We start from the raw sequence: 12,506 nt of genomic DNA on the forward strand, positions 1-12,506 counted from the left end.
CCTCGTAGGTGTAACCAAGAATATATATGCTATATTACTGATTTACTCATATAAGTCTGACTAGCTAAACTAGAGCTAAATAAGAATGTACTAAAAAAGTAAGTTCATAAAAGGATTCCTGTAAAATGTTTGTGGCTCTTATAACTATGATTCAATACTACTACTCTAGTGGTCACAGTTGTATATCCTGTAACAAATCAAAAGTGTAAAATCAATCCTGTACTTTCACATCTGGCTAAGTTCTCATTGCAATTAAAAGGCCTGTTCCCCTCCCAGATAAGGAACAATAATGCTGGAAATGAATCACAGACATTTGGCTGACACACATCTAGAGTTAACATCAGAACAAGAAGAATGAACCCTCAGGCCCCCTTCTCTCTCTCAGACACTTGTTACATGGAAAAACAACAACAAGAAGAAAAAAACACTCAGTGTATAAGTTCCTGGCTAGCTTCAGTGCCTGCAACAACAGAATGGACTCCAAGCTTCAGAAGTGCTGGCCCTGAGAGATGGGACCTTCATCCACTTACCTGAACAAACTGTGCTGAGTCCCCTCTGCAAAGCTCTCTCAACCTCTTCCTTTTGATTCTTTTATTCTAGTTTGGCTTATCCCCCCCCTTCTTTCTCCTCATAGAACCCCTGCCTGTGCCAGAAGAGGATGATGGGTTTTGAGGACAAGAGTGCCCCCATCTTTTCAGGTGGCTGGCCCTTGCATAAACCTCTTTCTTTCTCATCAACACCTGTGTTGTATAATTAGTTTTCATGGTGACAGGCTGCCGGACCTGAAGGTTATTTTTCTGATTTCATAGGTAGCTAGATATTAATAAAAAGAAGGGATCAAAGGCAATCAAACATTATTAAGCATTAACCAACTGGAAAGCTGAATTGAACACGGAGCCTGCTTTACTAGGCAGTTGTAGCACTCACAGGCTCCCCAGGACCTCATCCCTGAAGTGGACAAAGAGAACTGTTACCAGTGATTAGCCAGGATTACTGAGAGGAAGATAAAATGGCAGGAGAAATTCCTCTGCTGGGCGCATGCCCAGTAGATGCCAAGATGGTAGAGGGGGAGGTGCTTTTACTATGAGACGTGTGCAGTGGAAGCCAAGATGGCAACCATAAAGCTCAGTCAGTCTAGTGTGGGAAATGGATTGGCTTGGATGAAGGACACAGAAGCTTGGAAGATTTAGGAAATGAATTGGTTAGGGGAAGGACACAATACAAACCCGAAAAGGATTGGGAAATTGATTGGCTAGTTTGTAAAAGTACCTGGTCCTTTCCGAGCTTAAGATAATATAACCTAAGCTTCACAAAGAGCACTCTTTCTCTTTCTCCTCCTCTCTGTCTTTCTCTCTCTCTCTCTCTCTCTCTCTCTCTCTCTCTCTCTCTCACACACACACACACACACACATACACACACACACACAAACTCTCTCTCTCTCTTTCTGTAATACACTCTCACCAGCATGCTTATGCATTCTCTTTATATAGCAGCTGCCCGGGGCCCTCCACAGACCAAACAGGATCTGAGCACAGGCTTGGGCACAGCACCAGCTGAAGCACAGCTGAAAACTGACTAAGGTAGCGAGATGGGAGTGAAAGCTCGACTGGACTAAGCTTTGGTTTGGACTGAACCAGTGGCACAGACTGTGTGGGCCCTGGCCTTTGTTCTGGGCCTGATGAAGACAAGGTTGGACTTCTTTCACAGTGGAGGAAAGCTGAACTCAGGACTGTCCTTTGATTTCGCTTTTACAATGAGTCTCCACTAAACCTCACCCTCCCATATATGGCTCCCCAGAATGCTTTCCCTGTGACTGCATGAAAGAGCCCATTTTCACTGGCAATAACCCTAGCACCTCATGTAATTTCTAGTCTGTCCAGCCAGTAGCCGTGGCTCTTGCAGCCATGCATGTGCAGGTTCCCATTGAATTCAGGCAGATGATAAAAAAACAGTGGAGCCAGAAAATGGTGGGCCATTCCTTTATTAAAGTCTCACACTGGCCAACGAGCAAATACACAGCGCTCCCAAAGCTACTGACACATTCTCCGGTTCCACAACCAAGAGAATCTTCTCGGGATTCTTACAGAATCAAAGAACCTACCATTCTCAGCGGAGCTTACAGAAGCCCCTCGCCTCTGGTTCCCCATCTGCATACCTTCTCTTTCTGCACAAACTGGCTTCATCCTCAGAACCCTGCATTCTCTCCTCTCTCACTCTGCAAGCATGGCTTCTCTCTCCTTCTCCTCCTCCTTCTCTCTTCAATACTTTCTGGCGTGTAAACCTCTCCTCCAGCAAACATTAGCAAGACAGTGGCCCTTCCCAAGTAAGAAGATAATTTGCAGTTTTACAGATCACATACCTAGTACTGCCCAGTGCCATTTTTTAACACTAAAAGTGAGCAAACTTAAAAAATACAAATTTTACAAACACATTTGCCCAACATAGTCCTTTGACCAGATTCAACTCCTGGCATGACTTAGGTTAGAATGCTGGGAATAGAATTTATGACTTGTGAGAAGTGCATATGCAGTAAAAGAATTGAGATCCCAAATTCAGTGTGTTAGTATGAGTGTGGACTATACTAAATGAAGTTGAAATAAACAGAATTTTACTCAGAGAAAGAAATCCTATGAATATAGGAAAGAGGCATGCAAACTGTATAAGTTTACTAAAGTCAAACAAAGTTAAGTCAGAGGCCTGCTACATGCTGCCTAACACGGAACTCAGCTTTTTGGAGAGGCACGCAGACCACAGAGGGCCCTATAACCAGCAATTTTTCCAACACTACAAACAGATACAAGCTCAACCTCTAGCGGTGGTTGCAGTCTCTTTTCTTACTCTTCTGAGGACAGTCCTCTACTGTCAATGGGGTGGCTTTTTTTGCTTGTCCTCTCTACGTAATAAAGCCTGTTTTTCTGCTTTAACCTCTTCAGTGTCTGATTTGCATCTTCCTGTACAAAGCCAAAAAAACCCTGTTGGCTCGGGGCTCAAGTCTCCATTTAGGTACTTGCCCCGCTGGCATCACTATGGCCTGGGGAACTGAGAACGTTAGAGTGGATTTATTTTTTAAGACCTGTTCATCCACTCCTTAACTAAGTTCATTAAGTGGAGGGGAGGACTGGGTTGAAAGAGAGACCTTTCACCAAAGACTTTGAGAAATACATTCATACAGGAGTTTCAGCATCTTTGAAGAACTCTGTGGCTATTCTCTGTAGTGTAGACCAACTAGGAGGGACATTGGGAGCTGTTGCTGTTGAACCAGGTTTCTCAAATTCAAGGGGGATGAAAGGACCTCAGAATGGCAGAGGCCAAGTGGTGGCACTTAATTGCCAGAGACAATGAAAACAGAAATCAGAATGATTTATCTGCAGTGATCACTGCCATTAGTTAATTGATCATGGAGTCCTAAAAAGTGAAGTTGATGAATGGTGGACTAAAGATTTAGTCAGTTTATACAAGCAGAAAAAATCTAGGCCTGGTGACCAGTAGTCTGACTTGAAACACTGTTAAAGAGACTTTGGTTATTTATTGTAGGTAGAGCACAGAGCATTTATCTAGCAGCTGTGGCTGACGCAATGCTGTGAAAATACTCTAGCTCCCTGAACACTCCTTGGCACACCCAGGAAGGGAACTTGCCTGCTATAGCAAAATGACTCAGTGCCAGCCAGGCAGCCTCCTGACCTTTTTTGGCCATTTGCCCTACTATAACATCCTATTGGCTGAACCCATGTATATAAGCTAGTTTACTTCCTGAATAAAGTAGATCTGCATCACTGAACCTGGTCTCCAGAGCTGGGTGTTTGCATCTCCGTTGTCCTCACCCCGGCAGGCCTTGTCCACAACTGGCGCCTCGAACAGGGACCCATCTGGCATTCAAAGGATGGGTGAGTGACCCTCTGCAATAGGAAAACTTCTCCCTCACTCTCGACTCCCTCAGGCTCGAACCCTGAACGCCCTATTGCAGAGTAGGAGAGTTAAATTTTGTGAAAAGGATCTCTGTATTTACTGGGAGATTCTCTCTGGTTTCAATCCCTGGATTGAGGATGTGCCCCTCTGGGACCCAGATACTTGGGCCCAAGCTCTCTGACATGTTTGTTTGGCCAAGGTGCATGAAAAATAAACCTTCCCTCTCGGCCTCACTCCTGCCTTATTAGCAATACACGTCTGCTTGACCGGTGCTCCTGTGGAGGACCCTCTGCTGGTCCCTAAGGTCCTACAGGCTACTCCTCTTTCAGAGGAACCCCTACCTCTGTATTCGCCTCCCCCTGTAGAGGAAGAAAAGGGTTGGGCCACTGAGTTTGATGGACTTGCAGCTGAGTGTGCAGAAACAAAACTAGATACATTAGAAACTGCTGCACCGTCAGCTCCGCAACCCAAAGAAGTGGAAGTTGCCACTTCTGCATTCCCTGCCGGGGTTCAATGCCCCACCCCAGCCTCTCAGACGCCATTTTCTACCCCAGCTTTAACTTCAACATGTGTTCTGGCTGCAGACCCATGGGCCAGTCTATATGCCCTATGTGTCAGCAAAGAGATATTTCCCATGCAGCATCAGGACTAGAGCCCCCTCACCTTTTTTCCGGTCAATATTAACCCTACCGCCACACGACCGCAACCTTGGTATCCACATGACCAAAAAACAGTCGTTACTCTCAGAAAAGCTATCCAGGAAGATGGCCTTCATTCTCCCTATGGTCAGCAATTACTTGAAAATATCAGTATTGATTTAAATTGTCCCCATGATTGGAAAACTTTAGCCCGAGCAGTCCTTACCATTGGAGACTTAATTCAATGGAAAGCTTTATACAACGAGCAATGTGAAATAACAGGTAAAAGAAATCAAAGGGCTGATATTAACCTCCCCCTGGAAGCCCTCAAAGGAGAAGGGCAATTTGCTTCCCCCGCCTTACAGGCTACAGGACCCCTTCAGTATTTTGATCAAGTGCGCCCTTGTGCCACTAGAGCCTTTACCCAAACTAATGCTCATGGGAGGTCTTTAAAGCTTTCCAAATTGCTTCAGGGTTCCAATGAACCCTATTCAGATTTTCTAGGAAGGGTCCAAGAGCTGTAAAGTGTAAAGTTATGCACGCTGATGTGGCCGATGCTCTAACTAAAGAATTGGTGTGGGAAGGCACCAATGGAGAGTGTAGAGAGGCAATAAGGCCAATTAGAGCTGTGTCCCTAGATGATTGGGTCCTTGCCCGCCAAGATGCAGGCAGCAACTCAGCAGAGGCCCTCACTACTGCTCTTGCAGCCCAGTTAAGCATTTCCCATTGGGGGGCCAACAGACACAAGCGGTCTGCTTTGAAAGCAAGGGCACAGGACATTTTGCACGCCAGTGCCCTAACAGGAAAGGAAAGAATGATAAAAAAAAAAAAACCCACCTTCTGTGTGCCCCCCTGTAAAAAGGGATTTCATTGGAAGTGAGATTGTCGTTCAACCACCACCGTGGATGGAAAGCCTCTTTAAAAGGGAAGCAGGGCCGCTCTCAGCCCCGCCCATAAAAGAGCAACTCCACACAGGAGTCTATTGGACCTTACCCTTAACCCAGAATAAGGCCTTTCTAACCCTGCAAGTAGAGGGCCATCCCATCCTTGGGCTCATAGATTCTGGTGCTGATGTTTCTGTAATCAGAGAGGAAGGTAAAAAGGAAGGCTGGGCCACGCGGCCCGAACCTTTAGTAAAAGGAGTTAGTGGAGTACGACTGGCCCAACAAGCCATCCGGCCACTCCATTGGACAGATCCTGATGGGGTGACTGGAGTTTTCAGTCCTTTATTCATGACTAAATTTGCCACATACACTTTGGGGATGGGATATGCTGTCTTTACTCTGTGTCTCTATTACCAGCCAGCCCCCCTCCCCCAATTCTAAAGGCCACTGCTCAATTAAAAACTCCAGAACCCATCAAACTTACATGGGATACCGACCAACCAATTTAAGTTGAGCAGTGGCCATTAACAGCCTCTAAATTAAAAGAATTACACAAACTAGTTCAGCAACAATTAGAAGCCAAACATATTGAGCCTTCCACTAGTCCTCATAATTCTCCTGTTTTTGTAATTCAGAAAAAGGCATCTGGAAAATGGAGATTCCTTCATGATTTAAGGGCTATTAACAAGCACATTGCAAAGATGGGCACTTTACAACCAGGCTTGCCACATCCCTCTGCGGTGCCACAGGCTGCCCATATTAAAATTCTAGACATCAAAGATTGTTTTTTCTCAATCCCCCTCCATCCAGAGGACAAGCCTTATTTTGCTTTTACTGTGTCTTCTATTAATCATGCCCTTCCAGCTCAAAGGTATCAATGTGCAGTCCTGCAAGGCATGAATAATAGCTCCACCATTTGCCAGTACTATGTAAGCACGGCAACGCAACCATTACAGGAACAGTGCCTCATCTACCATTATATGGATGACATATTAATAGCTCATGTCAATCCTATGATCTTAGAAGAATGTTACCAGTAGCTCTTAACTAATCTGAATGCCATTGGGCTTTCTGTAGCACCAGAGAAAGTACTGACTTTGCCATCTTTTATTTTCTTAGAGTACCGCATAGGGGAAGAAATAACACCTATTTCCCCTATGCTTGCAATTCCTCAACAGTGCTCTTTACATGAATTACAAGAGCTATGCGGCCAAATAAACTGGATATGTGGACACCTATCTATTGATATTTCCACTGCCGAATTAGACCCCCTATTCTCCCTCCTTGAGGGCGACATAGAGCCTAATAGCGTCCACCGTCTAACTACAGCAGCAAAACAGGTTATAGTGAATATCAACACTGCTATTGGCTCTGTGTCTACAGTTAGATTAGAACCTGATCAGCCAATCTCAGCTATTGTCCTAGCCACAAAAGGCACTCCTACTGGTGTCCTATTTCAAAACAAACCCCTTTATTGGGTACATTTAGCATATAGTCAGCTACCTAAAATCATCCCCAGCAAGACTGCAATCTGCATTCTTGGCCAGAAGCTGCGGCGAGCTTGTGTCACCTTGTATGGCCAAGAGCCTGATGTACTTATTCTGACAATTCTTCTTGACCATATACAGTTTCTCTTAGCCAATGATTTAGAAATGCAGACACTCTTAGCTAACTATACTGGACAAGTAGACAATCACCTCTTCAACGATTGACTCTTACAGACCCTACAAAAAATCCCCCTACAAACCACCCCTCATTCATATGTAGCATTTACCCCTCTTCCGCACAGCATGCTAGCGTTTACAGATGCCAGCCGGTCCTATTGTGGAATAGTGCTCAAAGCACAAACGGAAGGCACTAAATTCCATAAATTTAGCTATGAGGGATCCATACAAGTAGGTGAACTACTAGCCATTTATTATGCACTATGCCTTTGACAAATAGGTCCCCTTAACATTGTTTCAGATAGTGCTTATGCAGTACAAACAGTCAAAGGCCTTGCCCATTCCACCTTCTGGCCCAAGAAGACATTACTAGATAGGGCTCTCAGCCAGCTTAAAGAACTGTTAGAGGAGCGTCAACATCCTTGGTATATTCAGCATCTTTGCTCCCATTCTGGCTTGCCTGGCCCCCTAGTGGCAGGCAAAACACAAGTTGATTGTCTAGTTTTTTTTGTTGTTGTTTTGTTGATTTTTTTTGTTTGTTTTTTACAGAGACAGAGAGAGAGAGTCAGAGAGAGGGATAGACAGGGACAGACAGACAGGAATGGAGAGATGAGAAGCATCAATTATTAGTTTTTCATTGAGCATTGCAACACCTTAGTTGTTCATTGATTGCTTTCTCATATGAGCCTTGACCGTGGGCCTTCAGCAGACTGAAGCGTGAGCCTTCAGCAGACTGAAGCCCTTGCTCGAGCCAGTGACCTTGGGCTCAAGCTGGTGAGCTTTTTGTTCAAACCAGCTGAGCCCACGCTCAAGCTGGCGACCTTGGGTCTTGAACCTGGGTCTTCCGCATCCCAGTCCGACACTCTATCCACTGCGCCACTGCCTGGTCAGGCTGATCGTCTAGTTTTAACAGTCTCTCTTATTGAGCAAGCCAGACAACTTCATGCCCAGTTTCATATGTCTGCCCATTCTCTCAAATCTCTCTTTCCCCATCTCATTCACACAATCTGCAAACACCTTGTTCACGTATGTAAACAGTGCAGGCCCTTACTACCTTTAGGCCCCCTACAACCAACAGGGGTCAACCCTCGAGGCTTACAGCCTAATGCTGTGTGGCAAATAGACGTCACTCATGTCCCTCAATTTGGCAAACTCTGCTACATACACGTAGCAGTAGACATCTTCTCTGGAGTCGTCTCGGCCACGGCCCTAGCAGGAGAAAAAACTACACATGCAATTTGTGCTCTTCGACAGACCATGCTTTGCCTTAATGTACCTTGGGAAATTAAAATGGACAATGGGCCCTGTTATACCAGCAGCCAATTTAAAGCCTTTTGTTCCCAATGCCAAATCACACACCTCCTTGGCATTCCTTATAATCCCCAAGGATAAGCCATTGTAGAATGGTGACACAGAGACATCAAACTTCAAATTCAAAAAGAAAGGGGGATATGCCCTGGGCCTCACCTGGAGAAGTGCTCCTCAGTGCTGTAGTCACTTTCAACTTTTGATTCTGAAGGTGTAACTTCCGCTTATAAACATTGGGGAGGCCTTTGTAGCCAACCAACCCTGTTGCTGTTAGTACGCTGGAAAGACCCAGCCACAGCTCAGTGGCAGGGACTGCACCTGGCATAATTATGCCTGTTGAAGTTAATAGCCCACAGTTTCCAGCATTATATTCCAGTAACTGCTCCCTTAGTCTCCCTTGTGACAATAGTGGCCAGGAATCCCAACAATAGAACGGCACTATATGGGGTAACCTCAGTGACCCAATGCTACTTAAGTTTACTCTGAGTAACAACACCGTCCCCTCTGAGGAGTGGGTTCTCTTTCGAAATCACACTACGGGGGACTTTGCCAAAAACGGTACTACCAACCAAGACTCAGTACTTGGCCTACAAGCCCTCCTCCCCCTAGCTACCAATAGCTGGACCCGCCCTGCTAACCTTGCCTTCTCAGGGTCGCCTCTTTGCCCATTCCTGTATGTAGAACATCTAAGAACACTCCCAAGAGAAGGAATTCCCTGGAGAGACTTCTGCATTGCCTCTGGCCTGGATGCACAGACCATCAATCTCGGAGTTTGGCATCGGAAGCTGAGAGACAGAATGTAACCACGCAGCCTGCGGCAAGCCATTCATTCTGTGTTTGGAAGCTGGGATTTTTGTTTTGAAGGGGGTGTGCATGGACCTAGGTCCATTTTTTACAATCGAAATGGAACTGTGTTTAATGGCAGCTGGAAGGTCTCTGTAACACAACGGGAGGGAAATGACATCCCGACCCCTAGGAGGAATCCCCTGTTTAAGACCCCCGTTCTATTTCCTAACTAGTCAAACATTACAGAAGCTTGCCTCATTGTTTAATCCAGCTAATCTATTAGCATATACTATAATAGATATTACAGTTGTTTTAGTTCTACTAGAGTTCTGTTGCATAATGCATAACAGCTACAAGCAGTCATCAAGCAAGTTCAACTGGCTTTAATTAAAAGAGAAGGGGGAGATGTAGGTAGAGAGCAGAGCATTTACCTAGCAGCTGTGGCTGATGCAATGTTGGGAGAATACTCCAGCTCCCGGAACCCTTCTGGGCACACTTAGGAAGGGAGCTTGGCTGCTATATGGAAATGACTCAGTGCCAGCCAGGCAGCCTCCTGACCTTTTTTGGCCATTTACCCTACTATAACATCCTACTGGCTGAGCACATGTATATAAGCTAGTTTACTTCCTGAATAAAGTAGATCGATCTGTGTCACTGAACCTGGTCTCCCGAGTTGGGATTTTGCATCCCCATCATCCTCACTCCAGGCAGGCCTTGTCCACAATTTATTAGCCAAGTCCCAGACTTAAGAACCATTCTACAGATATAGAGGAGCTTGAAGAAATGGGAGATTAAATCTTTTTTGAGGAAGCACCCTACTATACAGACAAAATGTATATAAAACTTTTCCTCTTAGCTTTCACCAAAGAGGTTTAAAACTATTTACCAGGGTTTGGATATAAAAATGTTTATAGAATTAGAGGTAGAGATGAAAATATAGAAATAGGCATGGATATATTATCTTTTAATAAAATGAGATCTTACCTTACAAACTTTTGTCATCTGATTTTTTTTCCACATAAAATCTATATAATAAACACTTTCATTGTCAGTAAGTCTTCTCCATACTTTTCTTTTACAGCTGAAGAACATTCCAGTGTAAAGATGTATTTCTTCTAATCTTGCCTGGCTATTTTGTGTTTCTTAGGAAATCCTACATAGTCATTTTTATCATGTTCCTTTCCTTCAAATAGATTATTTCTAAGCCATGTGCATTTAGGACATGTTTAGAAACATGCAGTGTGTTTAGGTTACAGTAACAATTTTGCTATTATGAAGAATGCAACAATGAAAAGTTTATAGTGAACTCCTTGCAAAAGTCTGTGTTTATTTCCTAAGAATGAATTCTAAGAAGTGAGTTAAAATACATGTTCACTTTAGATGCACATAGTACATGCTGCTTTTCGAAAAGGTTTCTGGAACCCTCTGAACATGAGAGTATTGATTCCTCCACAGCCTCATGAATCTTGGAGAGCATCATCTTATAAATCTTTATTTCTTTGTCAAGCAGAATGATTATTATACTGGGGATGGCAAAACAAACATAATTTCAAATTAATTGAAGTGAAAATAAATTTTAGTGGCTTTAATGCATTTAAGTCTCTGGATTCAGAAAAGGCATATCCCAAGGAAAAGAAGAACTTAATGAAACAGATACCAGGACACCCACAGGTACTTGGAGGACAGTATCTGAAGGAATTCAGATTTTTATATCTCCAGGTGGAAACTTAGAATCTATTGGTAAAGGTAATAGAAAACAGTATTACAACTCACTCGCACAAACACGCTCGGCATTTTCCCAGACGACTCCTTTATCTGAGATGATGCATGCAGAAGAGGATTCACCAATGAGTCGGTACCTAGAGGCAACGAATAATGAATGTTATAGTCTAAACACACAATTAGCCTCCCTGCTTAGACTGCCACTTATGAGAGTTCAAACTCTTAAAGAATTCAGAAGGACCATTTCCATGTGTCAAAGTATTATCAATTTCTCAATTTTTTAGAAGACTTTTTTATGCATTTTAGAGAGGAGCAAAAGAGAGACAGAGAGAGAAGAGAGGAGGAGCAATAGAGAGACAGAGAGAGAAGAGAGGAGGAGCAGGAAGCATCAACTCTTATATGCGCCTTCACTGGGCAAGCCCAGAATTTTGAATCAGCGACCTGAGCATTCTAGGTCGATGACGCTGTATCCACTGCACTGCCACAGGTCAGGCCTCAATTTTTTTAAATTAAATTTAATGGGATGACATTGATCAAGAGTCTATGCCCTGGCCGGTTGGCTCAGCGGTAGAGTGTCGGCCTGGCATGCGGGGGACTCAGGTTCGATTCCTGGCCAGGGCACATAGGAGAAGCGCCCATTTACTTCTCCACCCCCCCCTCCTCTCTGTCTCTCTTTTCCCCTCCTGCAGCCAAGGCTCCATTGGAGCAAAGATGGCCTGGGTGCTGGGGATGGCTCCTTGGCCTCTGCCCCAGGCACTGGAGTGGCTCTGGTCGCGGCGGAGCGACGCCCCGGAGGGGCAGAGCATCGCCCCCTGGTGGGCAGAGCATCGCCCCTGGTGGGCGTGCCGGGTGGATCCCGGTCGGGCGCATGCGGGAGTCTGTCTATCTCTCCCCGTTTCCAGCTTCAGAAAAATACAAAAAAAAAAAAAAAAAAAGATTCTATAGGGTTTCGGCGAACATCTCTATAACCTTTAAACTGCTGACTGTGCTTCATGCCCACCACCCAAAGAGGTGGCTGGTAGGTGAATAAAGAGGAACAAATATATATTCACATAGGTGGAATATAAAACTGAGACTCATGGACATAGATAAAAGTGAAATGGTTACCTGGGGGAGAGGGTGAAGAGAGGAGAGAAAAGAGGGACAAATATATGGTGATGGATAATTTTTCAAATTTTATGTCTGTATTTGGACTTTAAAATTTTTTTGTTTATACTTTCAAAGCTGGGTGGGATTGCTCTTCTTTATTACCTTAAGACACATTTTTATATAAATCTAAGGTAAATAAAGCTCACCAAAGTAGAACCAAAGGAAATCCAAGCAGAACAAAAGGAATTAAACATTAGTTTTATATTTTAAATGTTAAAGGAAGACATTCTCAATTAGGATGGCATATACTGTTCAAAGTAGCCATAAAATTTGGAAAAAATAATAACATTTATATTAATATTTACTTCAACAGAGACTTTGTACAGTGATGGAAGGCTGGGCTGAAGAATTCATGAGAATTGGTATAGAGTAAGACCAAGCTTGATACTACTACAAACTGAGACAAATATGTCAAATGGCATTCAAGTGTTATTTGATATAGCTAGAA

At 44.1% G+C, this 12,506-nt stretch overlaps 1 protein-coding gene across 1 annotated transcript in view; it reads right to left on the minus strand.

Annotated features, from left to right (window-relative positions):
• Nucleotides 1–12,506, minus strand: part of CR1 (complement C3b/C4b receptor 1 (Knops blood group)) — a 166,865-nt gene that overhangs the window by 82,661 nt on the left and 71,698 nt on the right. Inside the window, exon 30 of the mRNA XM_066254496.1 lies at nucleotides 10,961–11,046. Within this exon, the coding sequence (XP_066110593.1) occupies nucleotides 10,961–11,046 (86 nt within the window). The remainder of the gene's footprint in view (nucleotides 1–10,960; nucleotides 11,047–12,506) is intronic.

The sequence above is a fragment of the Saccopteryx bilineata genome, chromosome 2, assembly GCF_036850765.1.
Source record: "Saccopteryx bilineata isolate mSacBil1 chromosome 2, mSacBil1_pri_phased_curated, whole genome shotgun sequence".
Lineage (NCBI taxonomy): Eukaryota > Metazoa > Chordata > Mammalia > Chiroptera > Emballonuridae > Saccopteryx > Saccopteryx bilineata.